Consider the following 24,953-nt stretch of genomic DNA (forward strand, 5'->3'; position numbering starts at 1 on the left):
TCAAAAGGGTTGTTGGGCCATAAATGAAAACCATCTATTTTTCTCTAAATGAGTAAATGCATGGTCTTTTAAACACCACAAATGAGATGGTTTGTTTTCAATTTTTGGATAATGGTGTCTTAATATATAGATCTTAGAAATTGATTGACATAATGCAATATATTATTTTTATAATTCTACCTTGGTCCCATGCATTATAACTATAGCATGCAACTTTTCAATCACCCACTATATATATATCCAAATAGCAACCAACAAATTCTCCCACAACTATCATTTGTGAATATAAACTACACTAAATTTTCTCTCTTCAATTCTCATGGAAGAATGTGGAAATGCAATTGGATTTCTTGAGAATAAGAGCATCTTGATCACTGGTTCCACTGGTTTTCTTGCAAAGAGTATGTATATTACATACCAATATTATTAGGGTTATTTTATGTTATATTTTATCACTTCTTTTTTAGAAAAAAAAAAAAAAGTAATAATATTAACATATAAAAGAAGGTTGGAAAAGTATTTCAACATATTTGTGGAATGTAGTTTTGGTGGAGAAAATATTGCGGATTCAACCAAATGTGAGAAAACTCTATCTATTGCTAAGGGCGGCGGATGAAATTATAGCCATGCAACGTTTCTGTAACGAGGTATCACACTTTTGTTTTGACAACATAAGTTTCTGTTCGTTATAAATTTACATGATTATTACTTGTCAATGCAAAACAATGGATTTCTTTTACCCAACAACTTTTAACTTACAAGAATGAGGGGTTAAACAAAATTTACTATATATGTTTGGCTTTTTGTATTATAGGTGATGGAGAAGGATTTGTTTCGAGTGTTGAAGAAGAAATGGGGTGCAAATCTGAATACATTTATTTCAGAAAAAGTATGTGTGGTTTCTAGTGATATCTCACTCTCACATATGGGTTTAAAAAATTCAATTTTGGTTGAAGAAATAAAGCATCAAGTACAAATCATCATTAATTTGGCTGCAACAACCAACTTCAATGAAAGGTAACAAACAAAATGATTTAAATTACATAAAGTACTCTTAACTTCGACAGTAATTGTAACGAATAACTACGATGCTTCTCCACAATTACAAGTTTCGTTTTTCAAAATATGACATGGTGATGAGCTATAAAAAAAAGTTTTTAAGTCACATTTGAAATAAACTAATATATTTTTGGATATCCCGGTAAAATCATGTTTTGTAGTTCTAATTATTGATTGAGATGAAAAAATGGGAAGTATATTCATTTCATTCTAAAAGGCTCCATATAAATACACATTTTAAGTCTAAAAATAGATTCCACAATGTTAATAACTAATCCCATGAACCTCATAGTGACTTAAACTTGACTACAATTAAAAATAACCTCAACTATTTTTCCTAGAAACTAGGAATTGACTAGACCAACTCAAAACTAATTCACAATTTTGAGTAACTAACATTCTCCTCCTAGCTCAAATACTGCAAACACCTAACTTGCTCTTAAGAGCTTGAAAACGATCCACAAAAAGATTTTTAGTGAAGAAATCTGCTATTTGCTCTTCTGAACAGCAACTACCAATTGCACTTCTCTTTCCTTTTACATCTCTCTCAGAACATAATACTTGATCTTAAAATTTTTTGTCATTCCATGAAAAACTGGATTATAAATGGCTAGAGTGGCTTGATCATTCACAAACACCTTCACACTCTCTTCCTGTTTCAGATGCAAGTCATGCATCAATTTCTTCAACCAAACAGCTTGGTTGATTGCTATTGCTGCTGCAATGAACTCAACTTTTGCAGTTGATTGAGCCACTATATCTTGCTTTTTTGAACACCATGAGAAACACTTTGAGCCAAAAGTGAAACAATAGCCAAAGGCACTCTTCATATCATCTAATGACCCAACCCAATCACTATCGAATAGCTTTACAGCTCAAAATTTTCAACTTTACTAAATTTGATCCCAAAAGACAATGTACCTTTTAGATATCTCATAACTTTTTTTCCAACAATCATATGATTCTTGCTTGGACAGTGAAGAAATCTAGATAGGATACTTATAGTGTACATAATGTCAAGTCTAGTGGATGTGAGATACATGAGGCACCCATTAGACTTCTATACACATTCTCATCGACAGGCTCTTCTCCATCATCCTTTTGCAACTTCTCATTCTGAATCGTTGAAGTGTTCACACTCTTACACTCCTCCATATTAAACCTATTCAATATCTCTCTTACATACTTCTTCTGAAATAGAAACACTTCATTTTGCTTTTGTTGAATTTCCATGCCTAGGAAGTAATGCATCAGACCTAGATCAGTCATCTCAAACACCTAAATCTTCACATTGAGTGTAGATTCACATAGACTCTTCACAAAACTCAAGTTTAGCAAATGATCGTCCATCTTGTTGTACCATGCCCTAGGAGCTTCCTTCAACCCATAAAGAGTCTTTTTCAATAAATAAACCTTTTTCTCTTGTCCTGGTATGATAAATACGTCTGGTTGCTCAATGTAGATCTCTTCTTCTAATACTTTATTTAGGAATGCTGACTTCACATCTAGCTGGTACACCTTCCATCTATGTTGGGCTGACACAACCAGTAGCAATCTGATTGTGTCCATCATTGCAACAAGTGCAACAATCTTAGAAAAATCAATTCTCCAGAGTTATGCATACCCTTTCACCACTAGCCTGGCCTTATGCTTATTCACAGAGCCATCTCGATTCAATTTGGTTTTGGAAACCTATTTGACTCCAATCACTTTCCTGTCTGCAGGCTTCTCTACCAGCTCTCCTATGTACTATTCTTCTCTATCATACTTAACTCCTCCTTCATTACCTCCATCCACTTTGTATCTCTTTTAGCTTCTTCATATCCTGTAGGTTCTAATGCAGCTACACTACTTCTTTCATACATCCCACTCAATAGTTTTAGTCCCTCTAACTAGTGCGTCATTAATTACTTCATCAAGATCCAGAAAAGACTTCTTATTGCTTTACCTCTGCCTCTTTTATTCAGTCACACTTCTCATCCTCCAAAAGCTGAACATCTCTACTAATCACCATCTTATCCGTGTGAGGTTGATAGATCTTGTGGGCTTTGAACACCATGTTATAGCCTACAAAGATTCTTGGTCCGGCCTTCTCACTCAACTTGTCTCTCTTCGTCTGTGGAACATAAAAAAAATACCTTTAAATGTGTCAGTTTTGGTTTAATATCAAACCAAGCTTCATAGGGTGTCTTCTTCTCCAATACCCTTATAGGTAGTCTATTCAATAAAAAGACTGTTGTGTTTTCTGCTTCAGCCCAAAATTCCTTTGGCAAGTTCTTCTCATGCAATAAGCATCTTGTCATCTCTAAATTACTCTTGTTCTTCCTCTCACTGACTCCGTTATGGACACGTTAATATATGTTTTTTATTGTTTGTGTCCCCCACAGCTTACGCATTCCAAAAAAGAAGCGAGCGGTTGGGCTGGAGGATGCTAGAAAATGTATTTTAAAAGGAAGAGGGGTTTGAGGGAAAACCAAAAACGGCCAAAATCACTGAATTCCGAGATCGAAAATGTCGCCCGATCGTTGAAAGAGATTCAACATGGCCGAAAATCGAGGGAACAAAGTCCCCCGAGGGGGTTTCGGAGGAAACAGGCCTTCTTAGTAAACAGAAGACCATACAGCAGTCATCTTGCGCTCATGGGAAAATGTCGATTTCGATAAACTTTAGAAACACTTCAACTACTTTAGATTTATGTTTCATGAAATATATCCAAAAATTTCTAGTATAATCATCAATAAAGATAATGAAATACTTGCTAACATTTAGCGAGAGAGTTGATTGAAGTCCACACAAGTCAGTATGGATAAGTTGCAGCTTCTCAGTTGCTTTCTATTGTGACTTCTTGAATGGCAGCCTTGTTTGCTTTCCTATTAAACAAGTTCTGCAGTTTGTTTTCAACTCTTCGAGAACTAGTACTTCTAGTGCCATCTCATTCTTCTATAGATACAACAAACCTTTCTGATGAAAATGCCCCAACCTCCTGTTCCATAACTCAATGTCATTCACTTGGCACTTGAAAACTATTTGCTCCTACTAAAGTGGATCCAACGAGAATCTCTTGTGCTACATCTTTATTTTGAACAACTCATTCCCATTAGAACCAGAAATGAGACACTTTCCTTCTTCAAACAACACTTTGCATCCATTCTCTACTAATTGACCAACGCTTAACAAATTTTGATCGATCTTAGGGACAAATAACACATCAATAAACAACTTGGTTCCAACACAACTTTCTATTGACACTGTGCCCTTCCCCTTTACTTCTAGATACTCACTGTTTCCTATCTTCACCCTTAACTTGAATGACTTATCAAGGTCCTTGAACAATGCTTTGTCACTTGTCATGTGATTGGTACACCCATTATCAACCAACTAACCATCATATTGAGTGTCTGATGAGAAACAAGTAGCCACAAAGAGTTGATCTTCTTTTTGCTGTACTACAACATGTGTTCCTCCTTGCTGTTGAATTTTTGCTTCATTGCAAAATTTTTCAATGTGCCCCAATAAATGACACCTTCTACACTTCACATTTAGCCTTCTCCAACATCTGAAATGCAGATGATTCTGCTTTCTACAATGCTTGCATGTACTACCAACAACCTTTGCAGTAGACTCTGAGCCACTACTACCACTTCCCTTCTTCCCTTTCCACTTCTTCTCTCTTCCACCTCTCTGCTACACTCTAGCTTTCAATGCCCCTCAATACTTCCTTCTTGCCTCATCAGTCTCCTCTACTCTTGTGCTTGCAAACCACTAACTACTTCTACCACCTTGTGGTTTGAGAGGTCATTAGTATTTTCTAAGGAAGTAATGGTTGCTTCATATCTCTCAGGTACTGAAACCAAAATCTTCTGAACCAATCTATTGTCCGATAAATCGATTCTTAATGCTCTTGCCTTGTTAGCAATCACAATCAACTTATCTAAGTACTCTTTAATAAACACATAATCCTTCATTTTCATTTTCTCAAATATCCGCACCAAGTTCAACACCTTCATGCTTTTGATCCTCTCATCACCTTCATGCTCACTTTTGAGGAATTCCCAAATCTTCTTTGTCGACTTCAAGGCCACAATTTTATTGAATATGGTGGGAGAAATAGTTTCATATAGGCAAGCTCGAGCCTTTGCCTTCCTAGTAACCCTTTCTTTGTGGGTCTTTATCTAATGTATTGTTGGGTTATCAGGAAGTGAAGCAATCTCATAGTCTTGCTCAATTGCTTCCCAATAATTACAACTCTCCATGTAAGCTTGCATTCTGATAGCCCATGCTTAGTAATTCTCATCGTCAAATACAGGTGGGGCTAATGAAGAAAGATTACTTGGTCTTGACACTATCTCATTTAATCCTCACAAGTGTGTCACTCAGTTTCTCTTAGGGATATCTCACTCTCACTCACAAGTCCCTTTGCTACCACTGTAGTTCTAATTATTGAGGGAGAAATGAGAAAATGGAAAATATATTCATTCATTCTAAAAAAAACCTCTATATAAATACACAATTTAAGTCTTAAAAATAGATTCCACAATATTAACAACTAATTCCAATAGGTCCATAAGAATAGAAAGATAAACTTGACTACAACTAAAAATAACCTCAACTATTTTTCTTAGAAACTAAAAATTGACTAGACCAACTCAAAACTAATTTACAATTTTGAATTACTAACCTGTCTAATTTCCTCCCCTTAAAATTGGAAGATTTGGGGGCAATTTTTTTAAAAGTAAATCACAAAGAACACGATGAAATCAAAGATAATGGAAATTAATTAACAGTTTTTTCTCATGAAAATTACTTCTTTTAATTTATTAGTCATATATCTTTATCTTCTTCTTTGTTAGTTGGGGCAATTACAACTTTAACAAAAAAAAAAAAAAAAAAAAAAATTCAAAATTTGGAGCGTGTCTTTGGTTTATGGTATTTTGCAAACATGATAAATCCCACCCGTGCAACTATGATTCATTAACTCTAGTTGGAATTTGATTGTTATATAATTTTTATGTTATTGCTATGTGATCGTTATCTGATTTTCATTTGATATTTATTGTTATATGATTATTATCTGATTACTATTTGATATACTAATTGTCAATAATATTGATTGTTGTCTGATTATTATTTGATTGCTATTTGATACGGATTGTTATCTAATTGTCATCTTATACTAATTTGCTATCTAATGGTTGTTTGATTGTTATTTGATATTGAATTTTTTTTATTGTCAATGATACCAACTGATTGTTATCTGATTACTATCTAATATTGATTGTCAATAATACAGGTTGCTATATGAGAATGGTTGTCAAATTGTTTATGATATTAATTGTTACCTGATTGTTGTCTAATTACAACAATCAGGTATGGCACTTGATTTGGAAATGAAAAAAAGGAAAAGTTGTGGAAGAATCTAAAATTCAAGAAGAAGAAAAAGGCAAATAAATATTTTAAAAAAATCAATATAGATGTGTTTTGATTCCAACCACTAAAAATGGGAAAGCTGGAAATTACCACAAAACCGAGTCAAGATTTTAGTTTTAGTATTTTGAAAACAAAACCCATACAGCAGAAAGGAAAAAAAAAATTATATATATAATTTAAAAATAGTAAATGAAAAACATCTCATTTATTTGGTAAAAATATAACTTCATAACTTAAAGGAAAAGTAATAGAGTTTGAAATGGATAAAGAAAAGTCCCGTGAGAGAGAAATATAATAAAAAATCAGATGTTATCTACAGAAATCGAAGATACAAGACATAGATTTAATTGAGGATAATTTTGAAATAAGATAAAAATTTAAAATCAAACTTGCCTCCAGTTGGAAAATTTGAAAAATTGATGATATAATTACTAAATCCTATATTTAATTTGATACTCAGTGCAATTTTCCTGGTTATTTTTCCTTCTGCCCATCAATAATTTCAGTTGATCTCACTCTTTCATAATTTTTTCTTTCATTAGTTTATTCTTCTAAGAAAGATTGTTGATTTTTATTAATGTATAACTAATTTTTATTTCTTTCATTTATGTCCTCTCTCAACACTTCAATTAAAAAATTTACCTTTCAAATTTGTTTTTCGCTCCAGGGAGACAATTTTAAATTAAAATTCACCTAAAACCACAAAGTAGGAACCTTTAGTATTGAGAGAAACATAATTAAAATCTACCTCTTTATATTATATGTATATCACTATTTTATGTCATTGCCACGTCACGTCACTTTTCAGATTTCATTTTAATTAATACAAAAGTTGGTGAAAGAATTATTTTGAAATAAAATTTAAAATTTAAAGATAAAAATGAGAATTTGAAAGTTATTAAAAAAAAAACATTGGTGCTAGATATTTAAAGTTTTAAGTGAAAAAAATGGTTGAGGGGTCTTCAACTCCATAGGGGTATTCATGGGTTGGTTTGAATTGAAAAACTTTTTCTAGACCCAAATCAATTGTTCAGGTTATAAATTTCTTCAACCTAAATAATCTTTATTAAAAAATGAACCTAATCCAACCCAACCATGAATATTTGGGTTGGATTAGTTTGGATCAATCGGGTCATTTATTTAAAATTTTGTTCTAAAAGAAGTCAAAAGTAAATATGTAAAAATCTTATTTAATTATTTTCATATATTGAATTAAGATTAACTATTCAATTTCAATTTATATAGTGAAATTTTTCTTTCTAAAGTGCAAAGAAACTTGTTTTAAAAGTTGTTGATGAATAAATTATTCAAAAAATATTGAAATTAAATTAAACTAAAACCAATATATGTATAAATAATTAAATAAAACTCAATTTCAATTTATATAGTGAAAATTTTCTTTCTAAAGTGCAAAAAAATTAGGTTTAAAAGTTGTTGAAGAATAAATTATTCAAAAAATACTGAAATTAAATAAAACTAAAACCAATATATGTATAAATAATTGTGTTATAAGTAACAATATATATATATATATATATATATATATATATATATATATATATTTTAAAGTTAATAATAAATTCAGGTTGGTTTGGGTTATATTAGGTAAACCCATGAACCAATCCAACTCATAAAATTTTCACTTATTTAAATCCAATCCAACTCAAATCGCACGGATTGGGTTGAGTTGATCGGTTTTTTTTAATCATCAGGTTTTTTGAACACCCTTACTCCATACTATAATATAAATATTGATAAACTTAATTGATGCCAACATGTTGATTAATTTTATATTCATGAATGTACACACATTAATATAGTTCTTCCAATTTAATTTTGTTAATTACATAAGCAATACTATAATTCTTTTAACTATATATGATGTAGCACTTCTTTTTTTTTTCCCCTTCTGAAACAAGATATGATGTAGCACTTGGCACCAACACCTTGGGAGCTAAACATGTTGTAAACTTTGCAAAGCAGTGCCCTAATTTTAAACTTCTTGTTCATGTATCCACTGGTTAGTATCCATACATTATTACTACTTTTTAGCTCAACTATAATAAATCGTCATTTGTTTAAAAAATATTCCTATACGTTTAAAAATTACAATATTATTCTTCAACTTTCATAAAAATTTTAAAATTACCATTCAAATATAATTTTTTTACAATTAACATAAATCGAGACTTAGAACGGTGTCGCGGTAAGCTAAACTGATGTAGTGATTTAAATTTTCATTCAATATCATTTCCATACCATTTCATATCTCAATTTTTGTCTAAAATTTAAAAAAAAAAAAAAAAAAAAAAAAAAAAAACTATTTCAAAGGTATTTTTGAAACGTTGATGAAAGTTCAGAGGTAATATTATAACACGTGAAAATTTAAGGGTATTTTTTAAACAAATAGCAAAACTTGTGGGCATTTTGTTTTATAATTTAACTGAACTTTATTTTTCTCCCTTTTAATTTCCTTAATCATTTTTGGTTTGGAAGTTCTCTATTTTTATGACCCAAAAACTAGAAAAAATGAAGTTCTCTATTAAATAATAATTTGAGAATGTATTTGTATCAGCTTTTATCTCAGGAGAAAGAGAAGGACTTATCTTAGAAACCCCACATAAATTGGGAGAGTCTCTTAATGGGACAGAAGGATTAAACATTGAAATAGAACAAAAAGTAGTAGAAGAAAGATTAAAGCAACTTAAAGACATTGAAGCTTCTGAAAAAGTTGTAACAATAGCCATGAAAGACTTGGGCATCCAAAGGTATGGAGTTAATTAGGTTAATTAATTATGTTGTTTGAGTTTAATTTATTGTATTAGCTAGTAACGATATATATTATCATTTTCTTTTGTTTTATTTATGGTAAGGGCTAATATGTTTGGATGGCCTAATACATACACCTTTACAAAAGCAATGGGTGAAATGGTAATTGATGACCTAAAAGATAATCTACCTTTGATCGTTATACGACCCACTATAGTTACGAGTACTTACAAAGAGCCTTTTCCTGGTTGGATCGAAGGCGCCAGGTACGTAATTAATTTTTTATAAATATTTAGGTGCTGTCTCGATTGTATTTATCCTTTTGTAGTCGAGTTACTTAATTAAAATTTGTCATGACAAATCTGTTTCTTAAGAAAATAATTTATTTTTTTTAAGAAAAATATTTATGGACATTTCCTATTTTAATTATGTGCATTCCACTAAATTTTTCAATCATAGTTTGTCATGTGTTAAATTATCCTTACTTTTTTTAAAAAAAATGTATTATTATTATGTGTATAATGAGAGTAGGATGCACCCAAGTATTGCTTTGTTTATTGGCTAAATTATAAAAAATACACTTGAAATTTATACTCTTTTTTTGAAAATTTTTAAGAAATTTTCAAAAGTTTCAAAAATATCCTTAAACTTTAAAAAATGGTTCAAAAATACTCTTTTCTTAGTTTGGATGGAAACTTTTATCATTTTGTTTAAAAAATACTCTTGACCTTTCAAAAATTTCAATATTACCCTTAGCTTAAAAAAAAGTTTTAAAAAATACTCTTACTGTTAACATATGAACAAAAACTGTTAATACATTGTTCTAAACATACGTCTAAACTTTCAAAAGTTGTATTAGTACCCTGACTTAAAAAAAGTTTAAAATGTCCTTACCATTTATCTACACCCCATCACCTCCCTCTTACATTTTCTCTCTTTTCCCTATTTCAATGTATGATCCAGGGGTGTTCATGGATTGGGTTGGGTCAAAAGACTTTTTAGACCCAATTGGGTTGGATTGGTTTGGGTTAATCGGGTCACTTATTTAAAATTTTGTTCTAAAAATAAGCAAAACATAAATATGTAAAAATCTAATTTAATTATTTTTATATATTGAATTAAGATTAACGACTCAATTTCAATTTACATAGTGAAAATTTTCTTTCTAAAGTGCAAAAAAACTATTTTTAAGAGTTGTTAAAGAATAAATTATTCAAAAATATTGGAATTAAATAAAACTAAGATCAAGTAATAATAAAAATATATTTTAAAGTTAATAATAAACTTAGATTGGTTTGGATTATATTAGGTGAACCCACGAACCAACCCAACCCATAAAATTTTCATTTATCTGAACCCAACCCAACCCAACCCAAATGAACTGATAATCCAACCCAAACTATATGGGTTGGGTTGGGTTGGGTTGATCGATTTTTTTGGGTCATCGGGTTTTTTGAACACCCCTAGTATGATCTAGCACTTATATATTTTCTCTATTTTTTTTTCCTCTTTCTCTACTCTTGCTCTCCTTTTTGTTAATTGTTTGACCATTGCTTATTTATTATTATAAAAATAAAAATAAAAGATGGTTTGTTTCAATTAAGGTATATAGAATATAACAAAAGTAAAGAAAATAATGGAAGCACCAAGAAGAGCTTAGGACTTACAAGGTTACTGTGACAGTTAAGATATATAGTGGTTCAACCAATTTGGTTTAAACCCTCTGAAATCGAGAACAACCCACTGCAATACAGGCCAAATCAACCCGCCTTTGACCGGCGAACCACCACACACAGACCTGCAGCGAACTCACGAGCCGAACCATAACCCACCAAAACCAGCACTTACTGACTGGCGACAGCACGCAGAAACCACTGTAACTCCGGATGACAGCCTGTGAAGCCAACGAACACAAATCCACACCGCCACTGACGTCAAAGCCGGACGAAAAAAGGAGCGGTAACTCCCTCGGTGGTCTGCGTGCGTGAACGGCTGCTTCCTCTCGCTTTTTTCTTCCATACGGCTGCTGCCTATGCTTCTCAAAGAGTCACACGAATAACCAGCCCTAATTGGAGTAGATGGATATATTTACAAAAATGTCATTTGTCCATAATTACCATAATGCCATTAGGCCTTTAATTTCACCAATAACCCAATAAAACTCACTTAAATACCTTGTTATTTTCTACAAATCTCCCTCATAACAAGAATATTTAAGTGCCAAGCTGATTCTCCAATCTCCCTATCATCCAGATTTAATATTCAACCCATATAATAGGTATTTAAACCTATGGGCTGGAAGAAACTTGGTTAACATATCTGACAAATTCTCAACTGTATGAACCTTGACCAGTTCAACATCTTTCTGGGCCACAACTTCTCTGATAAAATGAAATTTGACATCGATATGCTTAGACCGTTCGTGATGAGAAGGATTCTTTGCAAGATGAATAACACTCTGGCTATCACAACGGACGATAGGAATGAACTCCTGCGACAACAACTCACTAACTATCCTTTTCAACTACACTGCCTCTTTCACAGCTTCACCCAATGAAATATACTCTGACTCAGTAGTAGACAAAGCAACAACTGACTGTAGAGCAATCTTTCAACTGACCACATTACCAAACAAACGATGTGACCTGATAGAGACCTTCTTTTGTCAAGGTCTATAGCGTAATCTACATCTGTGAAGCCTTCCAACAGTGCTGATTTATCACAATCCTGCTAAAATCCAATGATATACTGGCACTACCTTTCAAATATCGAAGCACCCATTTAACTGCATTCCAATGCTCCTTCACAGGATTTGACATAAACCTACTTATCATACTCATAGCATATCCCAAGTCAGGCCTAGTACAAATCATTAAATACATAATACTTCCAACAATATTACAATAGGGAATATTAGCCATCTCTAACTTTTCTTGTTCAGTAACAGGACATTGAGATGAAGAAAGCCTAAAATCTTTTCTTGTTCAGTAATAGGACATTGAGATGAAGAAAGCCTAAAATGAGATGTTAAGGATGTCGAAACTGCCTTACAACCAGACATAACCTTTCTCCCTATCTCTTTTCACATCTATGCCTAGGATCCTTTTTAGTTCACCTAAATCTTTCATCTCAAATTCACTACTCAACCGTTTCTTGAGATCACAGATTTCAGAATAATTCTTAGACACCAGGATCATATCATTTACATACAGAAGTAGATAAATATATGTACCTTTTTTATATAGTTTCCAGTACACACAGGCATCATATAAGCTCCTGTGAAACCCCTGCTTCAAAATAAAGGTGTCAAACCTGATATACCACTGTCTCGGCGATTGCTTCAGTCCATAGATGGTCTTGTGAAGACGACAAACCATGTTTTCCTTTCCTTTCACCTCATAGCCCTTAGGTTGAGCCATGTAGATCACTTCCTCCAATTCTCCATGAAGGAAAGCTGTGGTGACGTCCATTTGTTCAATAAACATATCAAAGTGAACAACAATAGATAAAATTAATCGAATGGACGAATGTCTCACCACCGGAGAAAAAATCTCATGAAAGTCAACTCCCTCCTTTTGAGTGTAGACCTTGGCTACCAGTCTAGCCTTATACCTAAGCTTGTTGTCACCTCCTGTACTGATTTTATAAATCCACTTTGACTGAATGAGATTCTGATTAGGAGACTTTGAAACCAATGACCATGTCTGATTCTTCTGCAACGAGAACAACTCTGCTTCCATAGCATCCTTCCATTGTTTCTTCGAATCAAATACAATAGCCTCCTCAAAAGTAAGAGGCTTTGCTTCAATACTGTCAACTGCACAAGTAAGAGCATAAGCAACTAAATCAGCATAACCATACCTCGTAGGAGCCTGTCTCACCCGCTGAGGCCTGTCACGTGTAAACTAATAGTTCTGTAGGTCACTGCTACTTGAGCTTTCTTCACCGAAAGCTCCATCATCAATAAAAGTACTCTGCAATTGAGGTTGTCTACCATCAAAACTGGATGACTGATCACTGGATTCGCCTGAACTAACTGATGGTCGTGTTTTAGAATCAATTCTAACCTCTGCCTCAACCTGATCAACTGTTTGCTGTTTCTGCTGCTCTTTGACACAAAATGGCATCTCTGTTTCATTAAAGGTCACATCTCTGCTGATAATACATTTATTTCTACCCTCTTTCAAGCACCAAAGTTTATATCCTTTAATACCCTGAGGATAGCCAATAAACATACATTTCAGTGCCCTCTTATTCAGCTTCCCTTCCTTAACATGAGCATAAGCTGAACATCCAAACACTCTGAGATGATCCAAACTTGAAGCTTTTCCTGTCCATATCTTCTGCAGAGTCTTTAAGCCTAAAGTGGAAGACGGACTCTTATTAATAAGATAACAGGTTGTTTGGGCAGCTTCCCCCCAAAACTTCAACGGTAATGAAGCATTTGTCAAGAGACATCTTGTACGCTTCATAATTGTTCTGTTGAACTTTTCAGTTAAACCATTGTACTATGGAGTGTACGTAACCGTGAAATGCCTCGTAATTCCCTCATATTTTCAAAATTTATCAAATTTGTGATTCCCAAATTCTAAACCGTTGTCTATTCTCAAATACTTTACCTTCTTGCCGGTTTGGCTCTCAACCTACTTTTTTCATTCAAGAAATTTTCCAAAAGCTTCATCCTTTTATTTCAGTGGATACATCCACACCTTTCTTGAAAAGTCATCAATGATCAACATAAAGTATCTTGAACCTCCCATAGAAGGTACCTTTGTAGGACCCCACAAATCTGAATGAACATAATCCAAAATTCCTTTGGTAGAATGCTTCCCTTTTCGAAACTTCACTTTGGTAGACTTTCCCATTATGCAATGTTCACAAAATGGGAGTTCAATGTTTTTAACTCCTCCAAGCAAACCTTATTGTGAAAGAGCTTGAAGACCTCTTTCACTCACATGAGCTAGTATGTTATGCCATAACATAGACTTATCTATTTCTTTCCCAGATGCAACAGCAGCACTACCTGAAACCTGTAGTAGCCTCCAACACATAAAGGCCATTCCTCAAGGTCCCGTTCAGCTTAATCAAAGAACTCTTGATAACTTTCAGAACTCCATTCTCAGATTTATAGGAATAACCTGCTCTATCTAATTCGCCCAGAGAAATTAGATTTCGTTTGAGTTTTGGAACATACCTTACATTTGTAAGAATTCTAATCATTCCATCATATGTTGTAATTCGAACTGACCCAATTCCTTTACATCACAAGCACCATTATCACCAAGCAAAACTGATCCCCATCATTTTCCTGAAAGTCAATCAAGAAATCTCGATTAGGAGTCATGTGAAACGTGTATCCTGAATCCATGATCCAAGCATTCTGAATGTCCCTGCTAGACACCATCAAGACCTCCGCTGAATCCATTTGTTGCACTAGAATCCCCTGCATGCTTACTACTTGATGTTTCTTTGCTCTTATTCAAAGAGCAATTTTTCTTAAAATGTCCTATGTGACATAGGAAACACTTTTTGGTTTTCCCCTTTGATTTTGACCTGGATCTCGACTCTTTTCCTTTTCCGTTCTTTTTCTCACTTCTGCCTCTAGTCATGAGTAACTCTCCATCTTTGTGCTCCTTTTTAATCTCGAGGTTTCTCGTTCTCAAGCCATCCAACATTATATCCATAAACAATGAATCCCGTCCATATTTAATAGATGCCTTAACTTCTCGATATAATTCAGGCAATGAATTTAGAAGAATAACTGCTTGATTTTCATCCAACATCTTCTCATCGATGTTATTGAGATCAACTATAATCTTCTGGAATTCATCTAGGTTCTCTTCTAAGCCTTTATTAAAGTCCATCTTATATCCAAAAAATTTCTCTTTTAGATATAATTTATTTGGCAAGGACTTAGTCAAATAAAAAACTTTCTAATTTCTTTCATAACTCCGCTGTAGTAGTGGCCTATCTACTAGCCTAAGCAATACAGAATTATCGTCGAATAGGCCATCTCATCCATATCCCTTTTTTCAACTTCTGTAATGGTTGGTGGAAGGTCATTTTCATCTAAGATTTTGGCTACCTTTTGTTGTACCAGAACAGCTCTAATCTTTTTCCTCTATAACCCGAAATCACCTTTCCCATCAAATTTAACAACTTCGAACCGTGTAGACATCGAAGCCATCTGTCAAATTAATCCCAACAAAAAATCCTGAACAAAGAATATGCCAGCACACTACCACACACCCTCCTTAGATCGAATGAAGCTCTGATACCACTTGTGAGATTTTTTTAACCTAACTTAGATGGCCAAACAAAACACAAACAATCAGCAAAATAAATTGAAAGCAATAAAAAACGAACACCAAGATATATAGTGGTTCGACCAATTTTGTCTACATCCACTTTGAGAACCAGCTTAAATTAATTTTCTTATGAGCAATAAGGAATTTACAATTATAGATAATCAATAATAATCACCAATCTATAATTTTAATATCCACTGATACCGAGAGATCCGCACACAACGTCGCCTCTGAAATCGAGAACAACCTGCTGCAAAACTATTAGAGTTAAACAACACGTAGCGGAAGAATCAAGGATTCATAAGCATTCTAGTTCACTAATTTTGACAAAAATTAAAGCATGTTGTTCATAAAAATGGGTTTTCAGAACATACCTTTGAAGAACTCTTCAAGAAAATCGTTTGTATAGCTGTTGTCTTCACTTAATATCAACGTGAACCACCTTAAAGTCTTCCCTGCTATGTTCTTGGAGGTTTAGGCAGAGTTGTGGGACTCAAGAATGGCTTGTAGATGTGAAGAAATAAGGGAAGCTCATAGCAGCAAGTAGAAGAAGACAGCTTCTTCTTCACCACGATTTTTCTCTCAAAAATTATGTATTCATCTTGTATATCATCATCCTTCTCCAACAACTCCAATCTTTTTTATATATCAAGATGAATATGCAAATAGATGGAGTGCATGGCTTGCAGCTCATGCTTGGAGAATCAAGGTAGAGAAGTTCATGGTTTGTGTGTGAGCATAAAAGATGATGATAATGGAAAAACTCTTTTTCCATTATGTGCTAACATGCAAAACGAATTTCATTTCATTTTTAAAATACAAAATGAATTTTAAATCATTTTAATTTAAAAATGAATTTTCTTAAATTAATTTAAAAAATTAATTAATTAAATATTAAATATTAAATTAATTTTTGCACAATAATCATCTTTATATATTTAAATCTTATTTAAATATTTATTCTCTTGTTCCATTTAATTTGAACGTTTCAAATTAATTTCTCAAGTTACCCTAAAGTGTACCCATTTACGAGCTAGTAGGGGATCTCGTAGACCTACAGATTATGGGCTCCAATGATCCGAGATTAATCGGCTAAACTCATTAGACCGATCTAACTCCCATTCGTTAACTAATGAGTGATTCCACTAAAGCCATAGCTGAACTCCTTTCACTGTAGATATATTATGTCCACTCGATATAACCATGATTAGTAAGTTAACCCTTCACAGGTTGCTCATAATAACGGATGGGTCGAATCTCTGTTTTACCCCTAAAATTACCTCTTGTTTCTTAAGTTCCACCGATCCTCTAATGAACAATTGATTTGTAATCCAATCAACAAATCGAATCCCTCTTAGGCCAATGAGAGAGTGAGGCCTCTTGTTCAAGACCCAGAATCAACATTTGAAGGGAACAACTTCTCTACTAACCCTAATCGGGTAAGAGTGAATTCCCTCTTACACCCAATGTTCCCAGCTATTCATCTGGTCTTATCCAGAGGCAATTGGTCTACTCTTACCATTTACAGATCAAAGGATAATCCCGAACAAACAGAAGTTCATAGTTAGCTCAGGATTATGGTTAAGTTACCTAGGTCATCGCTTTGAAATCGTCAGTCTAAACAGTAAACAACGTTATAAAGTAAGAGTGACAGGTTTCGTGGTCCGATCTCGCACAAAACTCATTTGCACAGGATACCCCCACTCCTCATGTCTCAACATGCACAAATTAGGATCACTTCGTATGTAGCACTTTACAACACTTTATAACAACTACAGAGTAGGTCGCATCCAATAGTGTTACCAGAATAAGGTAGCCAATCTTATTCATATGCTATAGATCATTTTGACTATTTACTCGAACCTAATCCACTTGTATGTCTCTACATAAAGTTCAAGTACTCATATAATAGTCAAGAGAATATTGGATTTCTAAAAAATAATATAGTCAACAATAACTTTATCGAATTCTCAGAATAAGTTCTAATGTTTACAAACTACGAGTTTTAGGACATAAAACCTAACAAAAACAGCCCAAACCAACCTGCATCTGACCGACGAACCACCACACACAGACTCGCAGCGAACTCATGTGCCGAACTAGAACCCACCGAAACCAGCGCTTACTGACCGATGACAGCACGCAGAAACCACTGCAACTTCGAACGACAGCCTGCGAAGTCGATGGACACAAACCCACACTGCCGCCAACTGTACTGCTGTTGACGTCAAAGCCGGACGAGGTGAACGATCGGTGAACCCCTGCTGCTGACGTTAAAGCTGGACAGAAAAAGGAACGACGACTCCCTCGGTGGTCTGCGTGCGTGAACGACTGCTTCCTCTCGCTTTTTTCTTCCAGACGGTTACTGCCTATGCTTCTCAAAGAGTCACACGAAAAATTCCAACCCTAATTGGAGAAGATGATATATTTACAAAAATATCATTTGCCCATAATTACCAAAATGCCATTGAACCTTTAATTTCACAAAAAAACCCCATAAAACCCACTTAAATACCTTATTATTTTCTATAGTTACGTAAATAGTTGAGTGTCTGTTAATAGCCAGATACGTCCTTTTTGTATTTTACTATTTATTGCTTAGGTAAGTTTTAAGTTGAATTGTGATTTTGGGAATTTTGTGAGATTTTGTAGGATTTTATGTTTTAACTCGAAATTTTAGTTTCTATTTTGTTGTGAGAACATTAGGGCAAGATGGACAAATGAGAGAGAAATGAGAGTATCTATATGAAAATAAAGATGATACATATATAATTCATTTTAAAATTGGTGCTTTTCGGACTCAAGAAAGCTTAAAACAAACTGATAACTATTCTAACGATATGAGTATCTTTAAACTTTTTTTTTTTTTTTTTTTTTTTGTAAGACTAAGAGTATCAATACAACTTTTAAAATTTCAATAACATTTTTGAAATGAGTATTAATGTTTGTATTCATAATTAACAATAAAGATATTTTGAAAGAACGTATGTGTTGTTTTAAGTGTTAATTTTTTTTTAAAAAAAAATTAGTCTTTATTTTATATGTATGGTAAATTATGAGAGATCAATACTATTTTGTTGTTTGTGTGTATCATCTCTATCACTTTTTGATTGTGTGGTTTAAAATTGTCTTTTATTTTATTTTATTGTTATCTTTTTAAGTTTAACTATAATATTAACGGTGGAGAAAACTCAACTTTTTCTTGATCCACGTTGTTTAAAGTTCAAAAATATTTTTAAAGTTTAGGGATATTTTTTAAACAAAACATTATCAGATTCCATCCAAAACTAACGATAAATATATTTTTTAATGTTTAAGAATATTTTTTAAACTTCTGAAAGTTCATGAATATTTTTTTATATAAAAACACAAAGTTTAGAAATATTTTGTATAATTTAATATTTTTGTTTTATTGTATTATAAAAGTGGACAACATGGATTAAACTTGACCTAATCATTGCCGTTAATTTCTATCCAAATCATATATAGAAAATATTTTTTTTCGAAACATAAAGAATTCTTCTAACGTCCGAGTTTTTTTTTCCTTTTTTGCAGGACCATCGATAGCTTAATTGTTGGATATGCTAAAGGAAAACTAACATTCTTCTGTTGCGATATTAATTCAATCCTTGATGTGGTAAGATGAAAATTATTTTTTTTTTCTTTTTGAAATTTTGATCTCTCAAATTTATATACATATATATTTTTCTATAATAGAATTTGAAAGAAAAATATTGACAAACTTTAATTAATTAAATATAATGTACTTAGATCCCAGCAGATTTGGTAGTGAATACAATTATCAAGACGATGACAGTGCATAAACTCCAAATATGCAATCAAATAATATATCATGTGGGTTCTTCCATAAGAAATCCAATGAAAATGAGTGATCTACGACGTTTCATGTTTCAATACTTTACTGAAAAACCATGGATTAATGGAGATGGAAATGCCATCAAGGCTAAGAAAGTCAATGTCTTCAACAACTTGGATAGCTTCCATAGATACATCACCATTCGCTACTTATTTTTTCTCAAGGTATGTTGTTCAAATATTCTAAGAAAGTTAAAAAGCCCAACTAAACTAATTAAGAATATTTCAAATATATTTATATTGAAGTATTGATATAATTAACGTTGAAAAAAAAAACTTAGCTTATGTTTGAATTATACCTATCTTTGTACAGTTCAGACAGTTATTCAATAAAAATTTGTCATGTGATATATTTTTAAAAAAAAAAATTAATTGTTTTCCTTTATATGTAAAAGAAAGTGATGCATGCAAATTAGATACAACCTATGTCACACTACTTAATCATTGAAATTATTTAACCCCATCCGTATTTTGGATTCAGTGGTGATTTAAACATGGTATATAAAGATCAAGAAATTTTGTGTTGAAAACACTTTAAAACGTCATTTTTTTTCTTTTATTAATATTAATTTCTACTCCTTGGGTCACCTCTAGTTTTTCAAACCTACAAGTTAGATGAGTACTAAACTATTTTTAGTTTGAATGTAATTTTTCCTAATACTTCTTTTAATGAATTATGACATTTTTGTATTTAAGTTCTTGATAGTTTAACTTTGTTCTCTAAATTCTAACTCCATTTCGTCCATTTAGTCATTTAGCTATAAAAATTTCAATTTCAATCCTATAACTTTGGTTAAAATTTGCATTTGGAATCTACCATAGAATTTTTATGATATCATCCTATGTATGATCTATATTCCTTAGCAATGTTGACACCTTTATAAAATATAAACTAAAAGTGAAATTTAATAGAACTAAAGAAAATATGAAATCTAATAAAACTTTAAAGATTACTTCTAAGACAATGATTTAAAAGGACCAAGATGAAAGGGGAACAAAAATTTTAAAAACAAAAAGTAAATAACACTTTAAGAAACGATATTACAATGAAACTTTTGTTGATCAATGTATTCATAATTTATAAAGGTTTTGGAATGGGTAAACAAAGCATTATGTCACTCTTTTGAAGACAAGTATATTGATCTTAAGAGGAAATTAAGTTGGGTGATGAGACTACTACAACTTTATCGCCCATATCTCTTCTTCAAGGCCAGGTATTTATGTAAAATTATTAGTCCAATTGACTATTTACCCTTCTAATTTCATGGATGTCACACTCTTGAATATTTATATAATTATATTTTTGATAATTTTCCATACTATTATGCCAAACATAAGTAAATTTAGTTCAACGATAATTGACATGATCTTTCTTTCTAAAAGTTGAAGTTTTGATGCATTGATTTAAGCTTTAAAAAGTCTGGAGTATAGGTATCATTCGTAAAATTTGACCAACTTATATTTGTATTATATTTTGTTGTTGTATATACAGATTTGATGACACCAACTTTGAAAAATTGGGAAGGCCTACACGAGACAATGAAACAGATAGAGAGACACTATTTTTGGACCCAAAGGATATCAATTGGGAAAACTACTTCGTCAATGTTCACATTCCTGGTCTCGTTAAATATGTCATCAAATGATTCGATTTAGATCGAAATGGGTAATTTTAACACTTTGGACTATTTTCTCTTGTCATAAAAAAAATTAATAACCATTGATTTTTTTATTAGATCAATCATGACAAAGTGGAGAATCGAAAATTGATTCTTTATCTGAGTAATGTCGAAGAAACCGACAGCAATTGAGATAGAAAGATGTTCTGATTTTAGTTAGTGTAACCTCAAATGAATTGGTTTATATTAATTATTTTGAATCGCTTTGGATTAATTTATAATAACTATCATGAATTTATATTAATACTCTTTTTCTTTGTTATAATATTATTAGAATTAAAACTTCACCCATAATATATGAAGTAAAAGATTTGAATTTCTAGCCTCTTGATCGAAATTCGAAGATATATACCTAAAAAATGGATTAGTAAAAAAATTTATTGGTATATTCTTAGACAAATGCGTGAGTCTCAAAAGTATGATATTTTTTTTAGGCTAAAACACTATTTTGGTCATTGATATTTTGAAATTTGTTCAATATTTTAGTTTTTATATTTTCAAATTTGTATTATTATTGTTTTAGCCTTTTATTCTTAAAAAAAAAAAAAAAAATCCTTTGAAGAAGTAAATTTTAGATTTTTTTATAGTATATAAACTGTTTATTTGTGCTTGAAACACAATCGGAAAAGAGATGAGAGCTTGCTACAGTGCTCTTTCCTCTCCTTCGTTTCCTTTGACATGCGCTGCAGAAGCTCCAAGATTCTTGTGGCAGAGGGTGGGTCCATACAATTCCTTTTGGATATCCCTTACCCCTGAATCTTTGGATTGGCTAAGAACCACCTTCGAAACTTTGATTGCGACACCAAGAATAAATCATTTTTTCCCAGAGAAAAGATATCCAGACCATTGTCTCTGGGTTTGAAAAGCTCACAACAGAAATGCAATATTGCAGAAATTTTTCGTGTTGATGACAGAGGGAGAAAATGTTGCATTCTCAAGGATAGCTTTACTTCTTGCCAAGGCCAAACTAGCAGAGGGTCAAGCTATTCTTCATTTGATAATGACAGCTCCAGGCCCTCCTACGCTAAAGTAGCCTCACCGGGAAGCTCCTCTGGCACAAGCTCTACTAATAGCTCATCCAAAGAAGATGAAATACGCAGAAACAATGCCATCTTGGAGTTGGAAGCAGAAGAGGATTTTGACTGGGATCACTCTATTATCATTACACGGTGTTGTTTTCATGACGATTGGTAGAAGATTTTTGCTAAGCTTAAAGCTCAAGTGGAATCGAACTTCACGTACAAACCTTTTCGTGTTGAAAATGCTTTGATTTCTTTTGATAACGGGGAATGGGTTAAGCTGATCTGCTGCAAAAGATGACGGGTCACAGTTGGCAGATTCTATGTTAAATTTAAAAAATGGCCTCCATGTTTGCATGCAACTCCAAAATTGATACCTAGCTATCGGGGATGGATGTGTTTCAGAGGCATTCCTCTACATGCATGGAACTTAAACACATTCACACAAATTGGTGATGCATGTGGTGGATTCATTGAAGTGGCAAAGGAGACTTGAGAAAGAACTGATCTCATTTAAGCTAAATTGAAGGTACGATACAATTACATAGGTTTCATCCAAGCCACAATAAAGATTATCCAAACAACGACAGAAACAGAAGGTAGGTAGATAACAGAGAGAAATCCCAGAATCCATGGTACATTCCTTAGAAAGGCAGTAACGGAGTTTAATGAATACAACCCTGAATTGGAGCAATACAAGTTCATTGGAAACGTTGCCATTTCACCAAAGAAGTATGAGCAAACTCCAAATAGGAAAACCAGCTCAGCGGAAATGCACAACACGGTTACACGGTTACATGTTCACCAAGGCTCCATTAAGACTCTGACAGTGATATGAAGCTTGAAACCGACACATCAGAAAGGAAAATAATTGACAAAGGGAAAGGAATTATGAAGTGTAATGAGAAGACGACAACCATCAAAGAGGAAAGTTACTTTTCCATCTCCTAAAACAAAACTTTCTATTTTAACCCTGAAAATGCCCCAGATCGACCCATTAAAATTCAAAGTCCAACTGGCCCAAATTCTAGAAGCCCAACTAGGCCTAAAACCTATCAGAATCAGAGGAAGAAGATAGAAGAAAAGCTTGTCTACCGAATTAAAAGCCCAACTCAGACTCCCTTACATGAAAAGACCACCACATCGATCCAAGGAGACAAAGAAACGCCAATTATTGAAAATAAGAAGCAACCTGAATTCACCCTCACGATTGATTTGGGCCACATCTCCCCACTACCTGACACTTTAGTATCCAACCCTGATGTTTTCACCTCTACACCGGTCCAACCCTCCCCAACACAATCTGAAATTGTGAAGGATAGCCTAGGCCCAATGCTTATCAGCGATAAGATGAGAATATAGGGGTTCTGGACTGCAACAAGCGTGAAAAAGCGTTAAAAAAAGAACTCGTAGTCTGACTAAAAGAAAACAATCTCAATCAATGGACCGAGCACTAATTTTGGGAATATCAAAAATGTTGGTGTGGGAAATACAGACTCTTTGTCTCAGGGGCTCCATGTTCTTCAATGAAAGTGCTTATTTGGAATAGTGAAACCTCTACTTCAATTCCTGCCAAACATGGCATGAAAAAAATGCAATTCTTTTGTTAAAAAATGTGGATTGATTGACCCTCCTTTAATGAATGGTAAATACACTTGGTCCAATCTCTGTACTCAACCTTTTCTCTCCAGACTTGATAGGTTCCTGTATACAGGCCAGTAGGAAATAGATTCTCATCCCATTATTCTAGAACTTTTACTAGAATCACTTCAGATCACTTCCATGTTGTCTTGGAAACTTCTAATCTTTGTTGGGGTCCCACTCCTTTTCAATTCAACAATAATCTTTTACATTAGGTAAATTTTGAAAACAATGTAGATGTTTGGTGGGATTCCACAAGCCAAATTAGCCACCCGAGATCCTCTTTCATTCGCAAACTAAAGCAATTATCTCAGTCTATTCATTCTTGGTAGAGAAGGTAAAAGAAGGTAACTAATGAGGATAAAAAGGCTTGGACGAAAGAAATTTGGAGTATTGACTTTGCTTGAAAGTAACAACAACTTGACCGAAATAGACAATGATCGAAGAACTGCCCTGAAAGTTGATCTAAGTACCGAGGCTTTTAGATAGGCCCAATATTGGGCTCAAAGATATGAGAAATTATGGCTTCATGAAGGGGACGAAAATATGGCTCTTTTCCATAAAGTCTATACGGCTAGACAACGACGAAGTTTAATATCCAAAATTTTAGATGAAAATGAGATTAGCTGCAATATAAATGACCCTATTGATAAGGTCATTATTAATCACTTCAACAACATTTACGTTGACAAAAGCAGAGAATTATGATTTATTGAAAATCTTAATTGGGAGCCTATTAACAGATCAAACCAAGAGATGCTTTGTGCTCCTTTCACCGAAGTTGATCTTCTATTTGTCTTGTATTCTTATGATTGCAATAAGGCCCTTGAGCCCGATGGTTTCACCATCAAATTCTTTAAAAATCTCGGAACACCTTTAAACTAACAGTATTGGAAGTATTCCATGATTTTTCTAGAAGCAATATGGTGAAAAAAAAATGTAAATGAAATCTACATTGTGCTTATTGCTAAAAAGGATAAGTGCATTAAAGCCATTGATTATAGGCCTATCACCCTCACCATCTCTTTATACAAGCTGCTTGCAAAAACTCAAGGTGAAAGATTGAAAAAAAGATTTCATCTACTATATCTGATAATCAAATGGCTTTTGTTAAAGAGTGACATATCACTGATGCTATCCTCATGGCAAATGAGGCTGTCGATTTTTGGCCTGTT

At 33.1% G+C, this 24,953-nt stretch overlaps 1 protein-coding gene across 1 annotated transcript; it reads left to right on the top strand.

Moving 5' to 3' along the window:
- The first annotated feature begins 275 nt into the window (after nucleotides 1–275).
- Nucleotides 276–21,398, top strand: LOC120089216 (fatty acyl-CoA reductase 3-like). The gene is made up of 10 exons (XM_039046626.2): nucleotides 276–401; nucleotides 544–647; nucleotides 815–1,017; nucleotides 8,406–8,506; nucleotides 9,062–9,254; nucleotides 9,360–9,521; nucleotides 19,119–19,200; nucleotides 19,335–19,604; nucleotides 20,526–20,653; nucleotides 20,932–21,398. Exons 1-10 carry the CDS (start codon nucleotides 320–322, stop codon nucleotides 21,083–21,085), a joined length of 1,479 nt encoding a protein of 492 aa, XP_038902554.1. The 5' UTR covers nucleotides 276–319; the 3' UTR covers nucleotides 21,086–21,398.
- Nucleotides 21,399–24,953: the final 3,555 nt, after the last annotated feature.

This window comes from Benincasa hispida, chromosome 10 (assembly GCF_027475165.1).
Source record: "Benincasa hispida cultivar pf3 chromosome 10, pf3_genome.v1.1, whole genome shotgun sequence".
In the NCBI taxonomy this organism is placed as follows: Eukaryota; Viridiplantae; Streptophyta; class Magnoliopsida; order Cucurbitales; family Cucurbitaceae; genus Benincasa; species Benincasa hispida.